This window comes from Coccomyxa subellipsoidea (genome assembly GCF_000258705.1).
Source record: "Coccomyxa subellipsoidea C-169, whole genome shotgun sequence".
NCBI classification, from domain to species: Eukaryota; Viridiplantae; Chlorophyta; class Trebouxiophyceae; family Coccomyxaceae; genus Coccomyxa; species Coccomyxa subellipsoidea.
Window position 1 is genome coordinate 270,106 of NW_005178025.1, and position 13,733 is coordinate 283,838.

The window sequence follows — 13,733 nt, forward strand, 5'->3', positions numbered from 1 at the left end:
GACTCAGCACTGGCGACTGTCCAGAAGCTGAGTGACCTTGAGCCACTCAAGGCTCTGCTCTCAAGATATTGACTGATATTGACTCGAGCCACTCAAGGCTCTGCTCTTTCGGACCATTTGCCTCAGTCACTGCAGCGCAGTGAAGGGGTTTTTGCGTCAGCTGATGAAATCAGCTGCCAGACAAATCTGGTGAGCTGCATGTAATAGTGATGACTCAGCATGCAAGTGCCCAAAAGTTCACTATACACGAGTGTCTTTATGCTCTGCTTTTCAAGATTACTGGGCCAAAAATCTGATTGGCTGACTAAGCTTGGGCCACTCAAGGCTCTGCACTCTGGGACAATCAGCTTCAGTCACTGCAGCGCAGTGTGCATCACTGAATCCCCCAGGTTTGTGTCACCGTGACTCAGCATGCACCTGCCCGAAAGCTGACTACGCTCGAGCCACTCAAGGCTCTGCTCAGCAAGATGATCGGCTTCAGTCACTGCAGCGCAGTGAAGGGGTTTGTGTAATTTCTTGACTCATCTGCCGGAAGAATCTGGTGAGCGGTATGTAACGATGAGTCAGCACTGGCAAGCGCCCAGAAACCGACACGAAGATCTGCTATTTGAGGCGATCAGCTTCAGTCACTGCAGCGCAGTGAAGGGGTTTGCATCGCTGAATTCCTCGCCGGCAGGCACTTGCACATGCATGCCATGTGGCGCCGGGCGCAGCTTTGGGTATGCTGCGGTCTGCGCCGGCACCGGCTTGTGCGCCGGCCTCTTCTGCTTCAGCTTGGCAGAGCCTGCCAGCACCACACGAGGCTCAGCTCGGTTCAGCACCATTTCTGCTGCAGCGTGCAGCTCCCTCCCCATGTGCTGCAGTGCTCCAGTCAAGTTCATCAATCACTGCTCGCTTGTCCTGAGAGTGTTGATTGCGCAAGCTGGCGGAGCAGCAGCAGCTTTGTGTTAACTTGCATCAGTAAAGCGGCATGCCGCGTCATGTTGCGTCATGCTTGAACAAGGGTGGCCGTTGTCTTTCTTCCTGCATGTTCTAGAACCGCCTAACAAGGGTGGCCAAATGACAGAAAAACCTCGTAGGTGGCTAAGCAACCGGACATGTATCTCTCCTGTCATTTGTGCATGTGCAGACCAGCTCGGCAGCAGTCGCGCGCATACCCATGGGCATCTATGCTGTGACTGGCTCGGCTAGAAAGCTAAAATCGATAATATTTGCCATCTTCACTCATGGAAGCCAGGGGAAGTGATGCATGTTTGCACCCATGGGCTTCTGCGCTGAGATCGGTTCGGCTAAAAAGCTGAAATCACGCAAGTTTGTCATCTTTACTTATTTTGATCCAGGGGGGATTGATTGTATGCGCACCGATGGGCATCTGAGTGGGGGCCAGCAGGCCGAGGCGGTCAAAGTCGTCCAGTTCGCGGCTGACGGCCATCGTGTTGTCTGCGCGCCGCTCGCCGCCGTACACTTCCTGCCGCAGCATTCTCATGTTACAGCATAGTTCCCACAGGATTTGCAATATTTTGAAAAGTGTGCCCATTATTGGAGAAGTGTGCCCACAGGTGACTGTTCTTGCTTGCAAGCGGAGTCCATGCATGCGAGTCCACCAAGCCGCAGGCAAATGCACCTCGTCTCCCGGCAGAAGCAGCGGGTGAGTACATGATATGTCAAAGCTTGCAGATGGCCTCAATTTGTGCCAGATGTGCACACTTCAGCAAGTAAAATATGCACAGCCCCCACTTTGGCTCAAACTCGTGCTGGCAGGGGGAAGGGATAAAAGCACCGCACCTGCATCTGGACCACAGTCGCTGCGCCGGTGTCGGTCTCCCACCAGCGAACCTTCTTGCTCGGCTTCGCCTCGGCTGCCGGGGCCTCCCTGCGCGCCACAGGCATCTCTGGCTGTACCGGGATCCTGCACGCGCAACATGGGATTTCTTTTTGATCAATGACGACTTGCAAGTGCTTCTGCTTTTGTGAGGCCACTGCCGCATTGCAAGGCAATCTGAAAGATTTTTATGATGTCCAAGCTATCGTCATCGTAGCAATTCTGAACGCCTTCAGATATCAAGAAAATGCATGCAAGCCATGGATGCTCCTGTCTCTTGCTCATTTTCATGTGATGAATGAATCGTCCCTTGTCGCTGGACCAAATTGCTCTGATGCAGGTTTGTCTGCGCCAGATGCAAGCCAGCAAGCTGGACAGTATATCAGTTGGCACAGGTGCCAAATGGCGCAAGATTGTTCAACAAAACTGTTGGCAAATTGGAACCATCCCGAAGAGTTGTCTTCTCGAGTGCATGTGTGTAGTTTCTGTGTAGGGCGCACTTCTTGGGCTCGGAAGCCGAGGGCCGGCGGTAGCTGCTGGCGGCCACAGCGCTGGCAAAGAGCCGGCTTGGGGCAGGCATGGGAGGAGGGCGTTCCATATTAGCTGCCGGCTGCACCACCACCGGCGGCGCGAGCGGCGGCTGCTGCGGATTGGCGGCCCTGGGATGCTGGGAAATTGACAGGTCGTACAGCGTCGGCAGCTTGTGGGCCCAGGCTCCTGCTGGCGGTGCATTGGCGCTGCACCCAGAAACGCTGCATTTTGTGGGATCCTTAGTAATGTCAAGGAAGATGCAACCGCCCTCCGGTCACAGTACGCTAACAAGAGTTGAAAGCATGCTTCGTTACCCTTCGCTTGCCTGTGCCTCGCTCAGTGAAGGCTGGTGTGTGTATAAACAGCAGCATTTAGTGCAACGTCACCAAAAACCCAATAACTGTGAAAAAAAAGAATGCTCCCCGTGTGCACAAGCACGCCAGCCAGTCAGCGTCACCACTGCTGCAGCTCAGTGACTCTGACTTGCACACCTGACAACAATTAGGCAACAACTCATTGTCAGACATGCAGAGGTGACAGGCGGCAGGGGACTTTTTTACCTCTGGTTGACTGTCGGCTGCAGGGTGCTGGCTGGAGGCGGCTGCACAGCTGGCAGCAGGCCATTGGGGACAGCAGCGGCTTCTGATGACTTCTGCTGGCAGTACAGATGGCCTTGAGTACTGTCATCAGGCGTTCCCTCTGGGGCCTTGGGCTTGCTGACTGCCAGGAAGAGCGGGCCGAGGTCCGCGGGCCGGCCCGGCTTGAAGCGGCTCACCTTGGCTGCCGCTGCCGCCTGTGACAAAGCGTCCGCTTTTGATGACTCATGCTTATGACTAAGCTGTCTAAGTTCTGCTTCAATTAGAGCATCTTGAGCCTCACTGATGTGTCTGTGCTCCACACAGAATATATCAGCCACCAAGATTTGGGCATGCATTTGCAAAGCAGGTATACCTGTACTGCCCCTAATCATTAGTCAGAAAACTAGAGCCTCCTGACAATTTCGTTTCTATCTGATGAATTATGAGGGCTCAAACTTGTTTTGGAACGCGCGTTCGGGAAGCTCTCAACAGGGCGTTCCATTGCACTTGCAAAGAACCCCTCTTGCATTGTGTTGCCTGAGCAATACCTTTCTAAAGATCATCTGACTAAGGCGCAATAACCATTTCATCAGGGACAGCATGTTATATCACACCTGCTTCTTGACCACGTCTGCAAAGCTGGTGTGCGCAGCGCTGTCGGATTCTGAGCGCGGGGACTCTTTCTCCTTTGGCTGCCACGCAGTCCAGACCGAGGTTTTTATGGCGGCATCCGCTGTGCGAATGGGCTGCAGTGTGGGAAGGGCGGGGATTGGAGCTGCTGAGCTGGCCTGCTCCTGGATGGGAGTCTGTGCTGCAGTCTGATACATGATGTCTTGATATTTGGCGGCAATCAGGGGCCCCTCTGCTGCAGCTGCCGCTGCCCCCTGCAAGCCATGAGTCGCAAAACTCACTGCCTCAATGAGGATCATGCGCACACATCCTTTGCCCAAGCAGGCAAGAGCAAGTGTGCATGAAATTGCCCTAATCCTTCAATCTTGGAGCCAAGAAGGCGTCTTTTCTGCATCGCCCAACAATGCCCATTTCGGCTGAAGAAGCTAGAAGTTGGAGCATGATCAGCACGAACATTATTGCATGGAAGGGATGCCGTCTGCATTGAACACATTGCTTGGAGTTCCTTGCGACGGTGCAATCTGAGTGAATCCCGCACCTGCTGTCAGTCTTTTTTGCCCCTGTGCCAGACTCCAGTGATTGGGCGTGCCCACAGAGGAGCTGCAGGTGCAGTGGCAGATGTGCAAATTTGCTCCTTGCTGCCTTGGCCGGTCCTGCGCAGAAATATTATTATTACTATTATACACGCTTTTCCTGCCAAAAGGCAATGTACCTCCTGCAGACAAGCTGCTGTTAAAGGCTGCCAAAATCCTACCCCTTGATGGATTCGCCAGATCCAAATATAGCAGCTGATTAATAACTATTATTGTTGTATTGAGATTCTAGATACCTTTCGGGAGCCATGTGATGCTCATTGGTCTTGTAAGAAGTCTGTCACTGCCCTCAGATCATTTTTCTCATGTGTTTGCATCCCGTAATTTTTTGGCATTACTGAAATCCTGTGATCATATAAAGAAGTTTGGGGTGGCTGTCGTAGAAGCGCTGTGCGACAAACCTGTTTCCCATAGACTGGAAAGCGTACAATAAGTAATAAAATCAGCAAAAGCAGTGGTATACAGTACCCACAGCACTTTTCAGCAAGCCTATATGAAGATTGGCTCCAGACGGTCGCCATTCTCGACCAAGAGACCGGGCCCTATTTCCCGAAAAGCCACTATTACACCCGTATGACAGGTCCAGAGCAAGATACAGGAGTCAACAGTTCAAGTACAGCAGATCCATGGAAAAACAGGAAAGCCCAAACAGTTTCTGGTCTCATGTAAAGAGGAAATGGCTCTCATCCTATGTTTAAGAGCCCCCAAGAATGGACTGCTGCCTACCGGGGGGTGGATTCGGAGAGGCAATGGTGATGTTGACTCGGCTGCTGGTGACCTCCTGCGCTGCAATTATGAAAGGGGGCGCCTCCAAGCGCAGCGTGCTTACCAGAGCAGCAGGCTTCCTTGGCAAATTCACACCCTGGCACCCAAACATAATTCAAACTTCTACATTTTTACTACAAGTTTCGCAGTCCTCAAGGAGTAGGTACGTCAAGCAACACCTGATTATTGCTCTGGAGTCTTCTCGATTCTTGCACCTCCCGCCACATGCATGCCCGATAGCATCAAGGTCATCTCTCACCTGAGAGTAACAAAAATACAATATGCTGTTCCTGCCAGAGGCAAGGCGCGTCAGCAGACATGCCGTAGGTGAAGGTTGCCAAATCTTTATCCCTTGTTGGGCACGCCAGATCCAAGCAAGACCCAATCGTGGTCACAGTGCTCAGTATCCTTAGCCAGCCGGGGCCCAATCAATCCATGCCTTCAGAGACAGGGATCTGCTATTTTGACAGTCCTGGCTCGCTCCAAGCAAGAGTCAACCGTGGGCACAGTGCTCAGTATCTTAAGCCAGCCGGGGCCTAATCAGTCCATGCCATTAGAGACAGGGATCTGCTATTTTGGCAATCCTGGCTCGGTCCATGGGTCCGCTCTTGGCACTTGAGCATTGTTGATAAAAATAGGTAAAGGAGGTGGTTTCTCACCTGATGCACGACAGCTGAGGGCAGCTTGTTGTGTGCGGGCAGCTCCTGCAGAGTAGTGCTCACAAACTCCGGTGCCTCGTGGCGAAGGGTCGCCCTGGAATGCATGCAGCCTCTCATCAGTGTTTCTCGTAAGGACTTAGGCTGGAAGCCAATGTGGCTACAAACATGTTCGATGTCAAAAGTTTTGAAGCTACAAAGGTGGGCCACAAATGCCCTATTTATTTATTGAGAGCCACATTGGCTTCAGGACGCCAGGGTTCCCCTCAAAAGAAACCCTGCCTCTCATACAACCTCTAATGCAGCCTCTAATTGAATACTGCCACACATGCATTGCACTCAGTGGGAAACACAACAAGAGCCAAGCACGGCATGATGAAGGGTCTGCACCTGAGCCTTGCTCTAGCACATCTCACACACAGGAAGCGTGTTCATGTCTACATCAAACTAGTATTACAGATCGGCAACCTCAATGCACACACCCCCTATTTCTGCAAATCCTTGAGAGCCACATTAAGGGAACAAGAGTCCTCTGGATGCCTCGTGAGCAACTGCCAGTTGTTGAATGCACAGAGGCATGCAGCGCCAGCTGAGTGGTCCGAACAGACTGGACCCAAAAGGCTCGACAAGACAGTAAGACAAGACAAGGAAGTCAAATAATTAAGTAAGGAGAAGGCCATAGGGCATAAACGCAGGGCGTCTGCAGCCAGATCTGGTGGGTCTACAAAATCCTGCAGCCTAGTACACTTTTGCATTGCACCAAGATTTCAAAGGGCGCCACCTGGCAGGAGCCTTCTGTGCTGCAGCGCTGACGAAGACAGGCGCGTCCACGCGCAGAGTGGTGCCGACAGAATCCTTGGATGAGCCGCTGCTGTCCGTCTCGGGGGAGTTCCCTCCTGACTCTTCGCGCCTGGAATCTGCATGATACGAGAGCGGGACAGTCTCAGTCGACCTGAACATTCCTTAGCTTCCCTTGAGGCTTCTTGCTGGAGGCCAAGCTCAATGATCCCAGGACAATATGTTATCATTTGGCCTTCAGTAAAGTTGCACCGTCATTTATTCTTAACCTGTCAAAAGCTGTGCATGCATGCACAAATGAGGAGGGCAGGCACGAAGCAAACGAGCTATCAAGACAAGCATTTCTGCCCATATGCCAAGCACAAGTTCTGCACAACGGGCATGGCTCTCATTGCATACGCACACCGTTGCATCATTGCATGTGTCACACTGCGCAAGTGGCAACATGGCATATATATGGTGTCTGTAATGTTGAGACCTTGCAGGTGGGTGGGTGGGAGGGAACGCACGCTTGCTGGCCTGAGGTACAGGGAAGCCTGGAGGCACGTCTGGTTTCTTGGTAGCAGGTTTCTGTGGTGGTGATAGTGCCTTCTGCAGCTGCTCACATGTCTGGGTCGCCTTGTGTAGCAGAACTGGCTTGGCTGCCTTGGGAAGCAGATCCTCCATGATGTTGTGCGGCCCCTCTGCCTCTGGCCTGCTGATGGCTGGGATGGTCCAGTCAGCGCCCTCCTCATCCCTGCGTGCATGCACATGAATTAAATCAGCCCTCCTAATGCAATTCTTACACCACACTACACTACACTCCGTTACACTCTTGCAGTAATGGCCTAGAGACAAAGCAGAAATGTAGCTGCCTGCGCACCCCATCCTTGTTCTTAGCTACCAGACACAAATCTGATCCTTGGGCCCACATCAGCAGTCATCAATGCAGTCAAGGGCCTATGGGTAGTTGCGCCAAATGAAGATAGAGATATGCAACATCATCGAACAGAGGCAAGCTAGCATGCATTGAGGTGGCGGACCCGGGAGGATGCTTGGAGCGCGCATCGGGCTTTTCTTGGCGGAAATCCGGCTCCAGGAATCTGGGCGGCGCGTGGCGCGGCTGCACCGAACCTTCCGCCCATGTCTTCTGCAGCTTCCCGGCAGCTTTGCTGTCAGCTTCCTCCTCGCCGCTCCTGAAGAGGGTCGGCTGCGGGCGCTTGGGCATGACATAGTCGGCGCTGGCGCTGCTCTCTGTGCTGTCAGCGCCTGACCAGCTGGACTGGCCAGACACTATCCTCCTGTTGCCGGGCTGTGAAGCGCTGGGAGCCGCTGTGCTGGCAGTGGTTGAGCTGCTAGACTGGCCGGACACCGTGCTCTTCTTGCCGGGCAGCGCGACGTTCGGAGCAGCCTTCCACTCTGGCTCCAGTTGAGGCTGGCCTGGGGGTCTCACAATTGGCTGCCTCATGAGCCGGTGTGGGGGTCCAGGGTAGCCGTTAGTCATAGCATTCTGCCGTGCAGGCGCTAGGTAGGGTGACGATATTTGCTGCAAGGGCTGCGGCAGCGGCGGCTGCTGCGGGCGCCAGGTGGAGCCGCGCTCATTCTGCATCATTGCTGAGTTACCTGCTGACAAAGGCAAAGCTCAGGAAAAGAGAAGGGCATGATGAATATGACCTCGGCATTTTGCTGCTGTACTGATCCTTTCGGGTTGTCTTTGGACATCCGTGGGGTAATAAGATCTGGTATTTCTTCTTCAGTGAACATACATGCAACAATGACCAATACCAGAGTCACTAACAAGATTGCGGGCATCTGTCATAGGGTGTATTTGACGATGTCACCTGACAATGACGTCATGTGCATATGCATGTGTCACATATGATCATGCCAATATGCTGCATCATGAGCAAGTGGAAGTAATATCTTTGAATACGGTATATCATGCAAGGGGCTTCACATTCCGGGGGCCGTTGTGGGCATCTGTAAAATGGACTAATATGACGATGTCACTTGACCACGACATCATGTGCAAGCACATGCGTGTCACATGATCATGTCAATGTGCTACAAGCAACTGCAAAAACTTGGTGAGTATCCATGCAAGAAAGATCGCTGGCGGGGCACCACCGATCCGGGGGCCGTTGCTCAGCCTCTCTGGGCTCTCTTTGGCAGGCGGCAGCAGCTCGCTGGCCCTCAGCAAGAAGTCCTCGTCCTCCTGTGTTGCGGTCCAGTTTGGCAGGCAGCCGCTGCGGACATGCCTTCGCATGTCCAGCAGTGTCTTGCGCATGTAGCACAGCTTGCCCACCTGCATGAATTGCCCAAATGCAAGGGATATTCAAGATGTCAGCAATAACCGAGACACGCAGTGCTTCAGGACAGTTGATTTATGGCTCGGTCCTATTTGCACCAAAAGGCCTTGCAATATGTTGCTGCATGTACCATATTGGTTCCATGGACAGGTGCTGCATTGCATGCAAGAGTGAACACAGCAAGTGAGACACCGCATGCATGACTATAGAGCAAATGACAAGTGGCATGCATGATGTGACAATTGTCATGCATGAGGATGCTGCGTCTGTCTATCAGACAATCTGATCCATGAAAGCCAGGTGGGATGAGGTTGCGCACATGCATTGTCAGCAGCACACTCTCCTCCGCCCAGTTGGTCTGCATGTCCACTCTCATATGCCGCTCCTCACCCGCAACTGCTTGCTGCCTCTGCGCGCTTGTGACTGAATCCTTGGCTTCTCCAGTGCTGACAGGGATGGCCACTTTGCCTGGTGCGCTGCTTTCTGGTGCCTTGATGTCTGCTGCCTGCCGATCAGTTTGTGCTGCGCCCACAGTGATTGCAGGCTTCCCTTGCTCATACTTTGCAGCCGCACCCACCATGGCTGGCTGCTTCCCCTCAGCCAGTGTGTCTTCCCCCTCACACACTGCATCCTCCATTGCAGTGATGCTCAACTGCACCGGCCCTAAGATGTCACCTTTGCTGCCTGGACTCTGACCGGCCTCTGCCGTCTTGTCATCTCTGTCACTCATGCTGACTGCACTGGCTGCCTTCTTGGATGGTGAGGTGGCAGGGGAGGTCAGGACCAGGGCTGCAGCAGGCATCAGAGCCTGCAAGACCCCGCTCAGAGAGCTCACAGCAGCTGACAGGGACTTGTCAGCTGAACCTGTGTCCTTGTCAGAGCATGTGGCTGCTTCCTTGGTGCCCGTGGCTGCAGGTGTGTCTTGCTGCTGTGGGGGCTCCTCCACATGCAGCTCCATGATCGCTGGCTGGAGGGGAGCCGGCTGGAAGTCCTGCATGCATGTCACAATTGACAGTTTGGATGCAACCAGACAACAGTGTTGCATGCACCTGCAGCTTGCATACAAGAGGCAGGCACGGTGGAGGACAGCTCACCGTCATTCCAATGTCTTGAATGCACTGTAATAAACACAAGTGCTGCCACGTAGAGAGGCATGGCAGGCAAACACCATGATTCAACTTCAACGAGATGCCCCAACAATAGCATGAGAACTTGCCTCGGCAATGGAGGGCGGCAGCAGATTATCCTTGTTTGCATTCTCTGCAGCAGTATGCTCTGTTCCAGCATTTGCATCTCCCACCACTGCAAGAACTGTATCCTCCGTCGCAGCTGCAGGGTCATCTGTATTGGAAACATCAGCCATGGCCCCTGCTGGCTCCAGCGGTGCTTCAGTCAGGTGCTGCCCTGCAAGAAGCAGTGGCATGCATCTCGCAAGCTCGTCCACTTCAGCAGGCAAGTAAGCATGCTGTGATATGTCTGCTGAAGGCTCACGCTTTCTGCAGCAAAGTTGCACACGTTCCGATGGAGAATGGAAATGTGGAGGACATTTGCTGGCAGTATTGTGTTGAAGGTAAAATCTCACCTGATGTGTCTTGGGTGGTGTTTAGATGAGGATCTTCACTTGCTGCAGGCTGACAATCTGCATGTTGGTCTGCGCATGCTAATGTGTCCAGCTCAGTTGTTGATGAGAACTTGTTGGCAGCGGCTGTTAGACCTGACTCCTCTGCGGTTGCTGTGGCAGGATCTTGCATGGTCTGCATCCACCATCACAGAACATCATGTGAATTTTCTACTACTCAGGAAACCAAATGGAAGCACTCAGAAGTCACACAGGCACGGAGAAGTGCTGGAATACTCACTGCAAGAGCATCAGATGGCTTGTTGGAGGGGGTTGTGCTGAGAGAGAGCAGCAGAGCGACTCTGGAATCCTCTGCTCCCTTGGTAGAAGGAAGGGCACAAGTCACCGCTGGAGTGTCACTGCCCATTCTGGTGCATCACATCAGCAGTCAGCACCTACCACAGGGCAGCCAATTCAGCTTCTGAAAGCTTATTGTCATCAGTTGTGAAGCGCACAAGGCGAGTCCGTGTAGTATGAACATCCCCTCCTCTTCTGTGTGCTCGTCCTAAGATATCCTCTACAAATTTCAGGAGTGTACGAGCGGAGTCCAAAAAAATGCTGGGACCTGTGAAAAGATATCAATAAAATTTTATGTGGAGATCCAGCATCCTTCAACTTCTCATCAGAGCCGGAGGTTCCAAAAGGAAACTGGTGATCACCGCAACACGATGAAGGTTTTCACACCTTTGCCAAATGCCTCGAAAGTGTACCTGCAGGCATACAACCAATGTAATTTTAACCATTATATCAATTAACGGTGCCCATTCAACAAGCGCTAAATGATCGAAAGGGTCCAGCCTCTGCCATGGCTTGGCGTCTGTGCAAACCTCGACGGCCGCTGATGTAGCGTTGAGGGGTGCAGCAATGCTATGGAGTAGGGATATATTTCTGCAAACACTACTGCATTGTCATATCTCTAGCCGCATTGCACATCAGTCCCAAGTCAACACGGAACTTCAGATCCCCTGCGCTTCTTTCTGAGAGTCCACAGCTATTTGATCTCGGACGAATTCTGCAGACCTGCTGCTTCTGCTCTCACTGCATCCTTGGAGGTGGCATTCACTTCCTGTCTGTTTTCGCTTATGGAAACAGTCCTATGGAGGAATACTGACGTGCCTAGCTGCCTAATCTGGCCGCCTACTTCAAGGAATTCATGCAATTCATTGATGCATGGGAAGACAATCTCCCTTCGTTTGGAAGTTGATTGTTCAGGACAACAGACGTGATAGGTGGACAGCAGAACCTCTGGAGAATGGCGAGATAGACAGCTGCAGGTTGTCTGTGTCTAAACCATCATAGACTGGTTGCCTTCTCATGCCACAGTGACTGATGCTAAATTGGTTAGGCAGGAAGGCAGAGCACTATGAGCAGGACTCTAGAGATCTGCATATCACAGAGCCTAGCAGCCACCTTATGCATCAGTTGTACAGCTTTAATGTCCACCTTCTGAAAGGTGTCCTTTCGAATACAATGCGTCTTGTCATAAGCACTTGCAAGGCGCTTCGTCTGAGAAGTTATGCTATCTTTCATCAGTACGCATGCTTGACCAGTGGTCAGGGAGCTCCCAAGCCACTCCATGCTGTAGTGCCGAGTCCCTCCCACATCTCAGCTCCCATGTTCTCCGCGCCATCTAGACCCAACATACCACTGTCCTGCAGCATGCATGCACAGCCAGCCCTTCAGAGGAGTGATGATAGCAGCGGTTGTGGGCTTCACAATCATGCCCTTGATTTGGTGTGCACAGCCGGTGTAATTCTTCCGCTCTGAACAGCCGGTTTCCTGCAGCCAGTTCGCAGAGCAGCATCGGAGGCGCTCACGTCCTGCTCTGGAAGAGCACACATTCATCACTCAAGCGCAAACATAGCAGCAGAAGCTTTCCGCAGAGGAGTATCCGCATGTGGTTCTGGCTGTCTAGGAATCTGTTTCAGCAACGCGGGCATACATATGTGATCTATAACACCATGGCAGGAGCACCTGTGGGAATCAGAGCTGCTCACCCAGAAGCCATGTCCTGTGCTGTAGTGGTTGAACCTGATCGCTGCTGCTGTCTGCCTGCTAACGACTGCCTTAGCCCTCTTTGGCGGGTTGTCCTTTTCGCTGTGCCTGTCTCCTCCCAGCACCAGAACCTGCAGCAGCTCACATGCTCCCTGTCAAGATATGCTGACAGCCGCCATCTGTGAATGCAGTTCTGCGAGCGTCCGTGAGCAGTCAGAAAAGTGTGAGGCAAATTCAGGAACATGCACCTTGGACGATGGTGCGCCTGCCCTGCGTGTGCCTTCTGCCCGCTGTGGGTGCTGCCTGCCCCTTCCACGCGCCTTGGTCACCCCGCGGCAGCCAGCGCCTGACTTGGCCCCCTGCTCCTCTGCACAGCTCCTGCTGCCTCCGTGCAAGTGCTGATGAAAGTCATACCCTCCCTTGTTTGCGGCCCCTGCTGCACGATGTGCCAGCTGGCGGTCCATGTCTTGTGCTGCTGCACCAAATTGCTGCCTGAGGCCTCTGCCATCTGCACAGCGGGGTTCCTCCAACTGACAGAGCCCTCCTGATCTGCTTCTGCCATGGCCGGTTAGCTGTGACCCCTGCTGCTCACAGGCGGTGCCACCTCTTCTTCTAAAGGTTTCTGGATGTGCGCCAGTCTCATCTAGAACTGCGCTCTGCTTACTGCTGCGTGGCAGTCTAGCCGCTGTGAATTTGTCCCTCTGCATGGGCCTGCTTGATGCATGCGCAGTGATGGCAGCGGCGCCCGGTATTTGAGAGCTGTCCTCTGTTGTCAAAATTCCATCCAGCTCCCTGTTTATGTGCTCCTGGAGGGCGTGAGTGGGCAGCAGCTGTTGGCACAAGGGGCATTGCTGCAGGGATCCCTCTGCTGCTGTGTCTTGGGCCCTGGTGGTAGCTGTGCCCCTGCTGCTGCTCTGACACTCTCTGCTGGCAGTAGGGCGAGAGTGCTCAGCTGGTAGTGCACTCTTTGGCTGATCAGTGGCACCGCTTGCCGCATCAGTGCTGCATGCTTGTGGTGTGGGAATTTTCGATGTGCTACCAGAGCTGCACAGCAGACCAATAAGAGCAGAGGAGCTCTGTGCACCTGATGTCGTTTTGCCCTGAACTCCGCAGCCTGTCTTTGCCCTACAGATGTGACTTTCTCAAGGTTAAAGACAGAGAAAGACAGCATGAAACTCACTTTTGCGAGGAAAGTCAAAATGGTCCTTTGAATCTCAATCCTGCAAGCATCCCTATATTGAACGCAATTCTGAATTGCTACGTACAATTAAAATGTTGTAAGTACCTACCGTGCTCTACTGGATTCTGTCCTGGAGATTACTTCCTTAAGGTTTTGCTGCACTGCTTTCCGGTTCACGTCCAAGACCATCTCTCCGTATCTGCCCTTACATGGGATGAAAGTGAACTCTTTTCAATCCCTGTGGTGTGTCACGGCCCCCCGTGACAATGATGAACAAGT

At 53.0% G+C, this 13,733-nt stretch overlaps 1 protein-coding gene across 1 annotated transcript; it reads right to left on the reverse strand.

The window, feature by feature from the left end:
* Positions 1–626: 626 nt before the first annotated feature.
* Positions 627–12,738, reverse strand: COCSUDRAFT_44436 (hypothetical protein; the record flags this gene model as incomplete). The annotated part of the gene is made up of 17 exons (XM_005644058.1): positions 627–784; positions 1,363–1,468; positions 1,786–1,909; positions 2,323–2,559; positions 2,914–3,146; positions 3,546–3,815; positions 5,579–5,672; positions 6,357–6,492; positions 6,979–7,109; positions 7,396–7,975; positions 8,477–8,657; positions 8,981–9,183; positions 9,526–9,652; positions 10,376–10,415; positions 10,964–10,989; positions 12,277–12,405; positions 12,523–12,738. 17 exons carry the CDS (start codon positions 12,736–12,738, stop codon positions 627–629), a joined length of 2,991 nt encoding a protein of 996 aa, XP_005644115.1.
* Between the last annotated feature and the right edge of the window lie 995 nt (positions 12,739–13,733).